The 5,233-nt window shown below is 56.4% G+C and overlaps 1 protein-coding gene across 1 annotated transcript; it reads right to left on the bottom strand.

The window, feature by feature from the left end:
* Positions 1-1,146: 1,146 nt before the first annotated feature.
* On the bottom strand, positions 1,147-4,956 carry PTMS (parathymosin). Its single transcript, XM_032098784.1, has 5 exons — positions 4,560-4,956; positions 3,718-3,789; positions 2,924-3,005; positions 2,710-2,774; positions 1,147-2,090 (listed from the first exon to the last, which is right to left on the bottom strand). The coding sequence occupies exons 1-5, from the start codon at positions 4,605-4,607 to the stop codon at positions 2,040-2,042; spliced, it is 318 nt and encodes a 105-aa protein (XP_031954675.1). The 5' UTR covers positions 4,608-4,956; the 3' UTR covers positions 1,147-2,039.
* Between the last annotated feature and the right edge of the window lie 277 nt (positions 4,957-5,233).

Below are 5,233 nucleotides of genomic sequence, written 5' to 3'. Positions count from 1 at the left end.
TGTCTTCAGTACAGAACAGCAAAAGCTGGCTGCCGAGCAGAAAGTTTGGGGAAGTCCTGAGGACTTGCCCAAATCTGGAGCAGAGACTAGAATCTGTAATTTTTTAAAATGGAGCAATGCTGGAATACCAAATTGCGACAGCGCAGCTACGAGGTACGCGCCGGCTGGAGCAGCCCACCGATCCCAGCGCCCAAGGCGGGCGGGAGCAGAGAGGGGTGTTGCAAGTCCCTCCCAGGCAGCAGCGACCTGCTTTTGGAACCCAGCTCTGGGGGAAGGCACCCAAGCTGGCTGTGGCTCCAGCCACCGGCAGCTCCACCGGGAACGGGTGCCGGGGCGAGGTGCAGTGGGATCGCACCCGGGAGGCACCCACGGGCAGCGGGGGCTTGGCAGCAGCTGTGTCCCCCTGTGCCCTGCGCGCAGCCCAACACCGGCATTTGGAGAAAATGACAGCGGATGCTTTGCCCCTCTGGAGACAAGTAAGTGTTTGCACTTCCAGTGTCTGATCCGCTGCTGCAGTCGGACAAGCACAAAGCCGCTGACGCGCACACACAAGTTGGTATTATTTGCAGCTCCCGGTGGCTCGTTGCGCGAGTGCCAAAGTACGAGTTGAAAAAGAAGAAACACGAACAGCAGCTTTAAAGGTCTTGCACAGATAAAAAGACAAACGCTTGACAGCTCTCCCCAAGGCAGCTGGTGGGACAAAGAAGTGAAGCTCTTGCCTCTTAAAACGCTCCCTGGTCGCTGCGCCTGGTGCTGTGTGAGTCATGCCTGAAGCCAGCCAAGGCAGGGGCCATGGGGCAGCGTACGGTGAGAGCAACACGGGGCTGCATCCAGCAGCTACAGCTTGGTGTCCCTTTCCAAACCCCTTGTGCCCAGTGCTGAGGCCCAACAGCAGTTTTAAGAGCTTCGGGACAGCCCTGGAGCTTCGTCCAGTGTCTGTGCTCTGCCCTCGCTGGAACTGCAGCATGACAGGGAACAGTACCCAAACACGCCGCCCAAGGGGCCCTTCAAATAACCAACGCGTGCCCTTTGATCAACCTCTGGCTCCCCTCTCCACCCACGGCTGGACAAGCCACTCCCTCTTCCCACAAGCCAACTCCCACCGACCCCTGCAGGTTGTGAAGACACAGCCATCCACACCAGCGGTTTGAAACATTTTTAAACGCTTTTATTTACAGTGCTTGTTGAAAACAATATATATATTTATATCTATCATCCTTGTTATGTCTGTGCCATAGAAAACGCTGTGGCTATATTGCCTTTAATTTACAAAAAATGGTCACAAGAAAATCTGAAGGGAAAAAATGGAAATCAAAGTTTGGTCCCCAATTGTTTCTCTCTTGATTTGTTTTAAAAAAGCCTCCAAATTAAAAAAATACACAGCTCAGATGAAATTCATATATAAAAGCAACCCTTATCTTCCGAAAAATTTGCGAGGGCCAGCTTGCTGTCATGTAAACTTGGAAAAAAAACCAAAAGCTTAAAATAAATCCTGTCTCCATGTGTCACTTAATAGAACCATTATTTGCTTGTAATATTGTCTTTCCTCTCAGGGTTCAGCGGGAAAGCGGATGAGAAGAGGCCTAGGACTGGGGAACGCACCATGAGATCTGTGCCCGCAGCCTCCTGGCTCATGGAGGAGCTCTGGCAGCTGGGCTGGGGAGCAGGAGCTCTCAAGAACCTCATACCAGTGACAAAACAGGCAGGCAGGTGAGAAGGGGACGGGAGGTGCTCTGCCACATGAAGTGCCCGGCGAGGTTGTGTGCCCAGGAAACCATGAGATTCTTGAGGGAAGAGGAGCACTGGTAAGTGGGGCACAGTGAAGGGATGCAGGGGACTGGGATAATTTCAGCTGGGGAATGTCATGGATGGGTTAAGTCTCTGGGAGAGAAGGGACCTGCTGTCTTCCCCATTTGAGAGCACTTCTAATCTTTCCTCATCTGAGATTGTGTGAAGCCAGAGGCTAGCGGGCAGTGCAAGCACAGGCTGGAATGGAGGAGGAGAGATGGACGGAACAAGGGAGATGGGAGGGGAGCTCTTCAAGCTGAAGAGCCGTTTTCTGTCTTCTGTCTCTTTGGATCCACTTCATCCTACATCAGCCATGGAGAGGAAAAAGAGGGAGTTACTATCAAACAGTCACCACACCAAGGCACATAATTTCTCCACAAAATTCTTAACTGCTGCTCTTTCCTCCATATGGAAATCTCTGTTAGGCCCACTCTAAATCCACTCCCCTCTAAAGCACCCTTGAGTGCCTGACACAGCTGTTCTGTTGGTCATGGTTAAGATGCGGACAGTTCCATCCGGAGGGACACCACACCCATGCTGTTACTTCCAGGAGGTATAAGAAGCCGAGGCTCACACCACTGCAGACAGACCCCAGGGTCCACCCTTACAAGTCTATCTCCTGGCCTGAAGCCCAGAAGACACAGGTAGTTCAAAGGTCACTGCCAAGCACAACCTCGAGCACCTCAACTCCCTCTCACTTACTCAGCACTGCTGGTGGAAGGACCCAGATCCTACAAGGAGCATACATGATTTACTATCCCCTTGCCACATCAGGTTTGTTTACCCATCTGCTGCTGAAGCAATGAGACCCGAGGCCAATTTGAGATTCTCAGCAGCAGCATCCACGTGGATTTGATCAGCACTCAGCGAGTCGCCTTGTTCCTTCTCCCCACTATTATCCTCACACTCACTACTACTCACCTCTTCCTCCTCTGCAGATCGTTTCTCTGCGTGGCCATCCTGCTCTTGCCCATTCTCGTCTCCTTCTAAGCACAAGCAAGAAAAGAAAATCACAGGTTAAACTGAAGCAGCATTTAAGGGAATGTAATCTCACAGTCAAGAAGGCTCAGAGAAGGAATTTCCCTCCACAATCTTCTATTCCTCTGAAGCTTCCTATTCCTTCAGGTTTCCCTACCTTCATCCTCATCACCACCTTCTTCTTCATCCACATCATCAGGATTCTCTTCATCATCCTCATCAGCGCCGTTCTCCTCATCCTGAATGAAACAGATCAGTCATAGCAGAAACTGGTGCCAGGATAACATTTCCACATTCTCTTTGCTACAAGCACAATTTCCAGAGCTCCAGCCACCTCAGGTGTGCACTGAGTGCATTGTTACTCCGACACCGTTATTCCCACCACCCCTGCTGAACACTCCTCCCAACCAGCTTTACAAAGCCAATCCTTCCAGTCCATCCCCAACAACACGAAGCTCCTTGTCTCCCACAAGCTTACATCCTGATGAGCTGCCGCCATCCCTCCCAACAACCAAAGCATCTCTGTGATTACAGGCTAATGACTTAGCCGAGGCTCACAGTACATCTGCTTCCAGATCCCTTCCGACCTCCATCAATCTGTGCATTTCCTCCTTGTTCCTCCCCCCACCTCCAACACGCGCTCCTTGTGCGCCTCAGGGTACTTCGTGGGCGCAGGACCACATCTCCCGTGCCACATTCTCCTACTTCTTCTTGGCTCCATTCCCTTCTTTGACCTTTTTTCTCTGTGATGGGCTGTGCTGACTACACTAAGTCCTTCAAGGCTCATTCTCCACAATTATCCGAGAGCTCTCTCTCCCATTACCTCTATGCTGGAGCTCCCTTGACCTGCCCTCTTTCTTGATCTCCCGTATTCCCTTCATATTCATTACCCACATCGAGCACAAAACCCTCCCCCGACGTCTTCAAATCTGTCCCTCAGAAGGGCCTCACCTCTACTGTCTCCTTCTTCTTTTCTTTGTGGACTGCTTTCTCTTCGAGTTTTTCCTTCTTCTCTTTCCTTTCCTATATGTGAAATGAGGTGCGGGGGGAGGGGGGGGGAAAAACCAACAACATTCTGGCGGTCAGCGGCAATAAAAGACGGGGATGCCTAAACAAAGAAGGCTTGCAGGAGAGGCGGAATAGCGGGCGAGAAGACATATTAGGCGTTAAATCCGCCCGCCTGACAAAGGAAAACAGCAGCGAACGCGCGTCAGAGCTACTTTTAGCCGGCACACGCGTGTGGAAACCAGAAGCGGCATGGAAGAGTTTTAACGATTTGGAAAAAAACCCAAAAAAACAACAACAACAACAAAAAAAAAAAAAAAAACCAACCTTGTCGGCAGGATCGAGGCGTTTCCGGACCTCTCTCTCTCTCCATTCCACCCCTCCCTCCTCCTTCCCCCGCCATCCGAGGGCCCGCGCTTTGTGTCCACACAACTTTCCTCCTGCTCCGCGGTGACACCGCTTCCCGCCCCCCCCCGCCCCGGCGCCGAGCAGAGCCGAGCGGAGCCGAACCCCGCGCGCGCTCGCCTCGCCCGGCCAATGGGGGGCGGGGGCGGGGCGGGGGGCGCGCGGGCCCTCGGGGGCCCCCCCCCCCCGCCCCGCCCCGCCCCCGCCCCCCCATTGGCCGGGCGGCGCGCGAGGGACCGCGCGCGCCCCCCGCCGCCAGGGCACCTCACGGAGCCCTCCGCGCCCCCCCTCCCCCGCCGAGCCCATTCCCTCCCCTCCCGTCGGGAGCGCGTTCGCTTGCGAGGATGGGAAGCGGGGAGCGGGTTGGGAGGGAGGTGTCTCACCTTAGCGCTCAGCTCCGCCGGTGCCTCCTCGACGCGTTTTTCCGACATCCTGGCCCCCCGATTGCGAAGGGAAGAGGCCGGTGGGAACCGTGCGAGGGAGGGAGGGAGAGAGCGAGGAAGAGAGCGAGGAGGGGTCCGCGGCGGGAGCGCAAAGTCCCAGCGGTCCGCAGGCGGCGGGATCCCGCCCCGGGGGCCAAAGTACCAGGGTCTCCCGCGGTGGGGGGATCCGCCGGGGCAGGGGATTTATACAGCGCCGGTGACGAGGGAAGGAGGGACCTGGGGAGGGAGGAGAGAGGGACGGGAGGCGGAGGAGGGAGGGGAGAGGGACGGGCCGCTACAACAATGTGCGCTCCGCCGCGGCCGCCCGGCAGCGGGGGCGCACCGCGGGTCCCCGCAAGGCGCCGCACGGCCCCGTCGAGGCCAGGCGACAGCCCCGCTCCGCGCCGAGCCGCGGGGCTGCGGCACCGACGGGCACTGTCCGGGGAGGGGAGCCGAGCGCTCTGCCCGCAGCACGCCCGGGGAGCCGCCCGTACAGGCTGACTGGCTCTCCAAGAGGAATCCGGGGGAGGCGAGAAGCGGCGCTGCGGGGCCGTGTGGGAGGGCAGTGCTGGCGACACGCGGCCTCCTGCCTGGAATTTTCCACTCCAGCTGCCCGCCCTTCCTCCCGCTGGAAG

This window comes from Corvus moneduloides, chromosome 2, assembly GCF_009650955.1.
Source record: "Corvus moneduloides isolate bCorMon1 chromosome 2, bCorMon1.pri, whole genome shotgun sequence".
Taxonomy (NCBI): Eukaryota; Metazoa; Chordata; class Aves; order Passeriformes; family Corvidae; genus Corvus; species Corvus moneduloides.
Note: the sequence above shows the minus strand (reverse complement) of the source record. Positions and strands in the feature narration are given on the sequence as shown.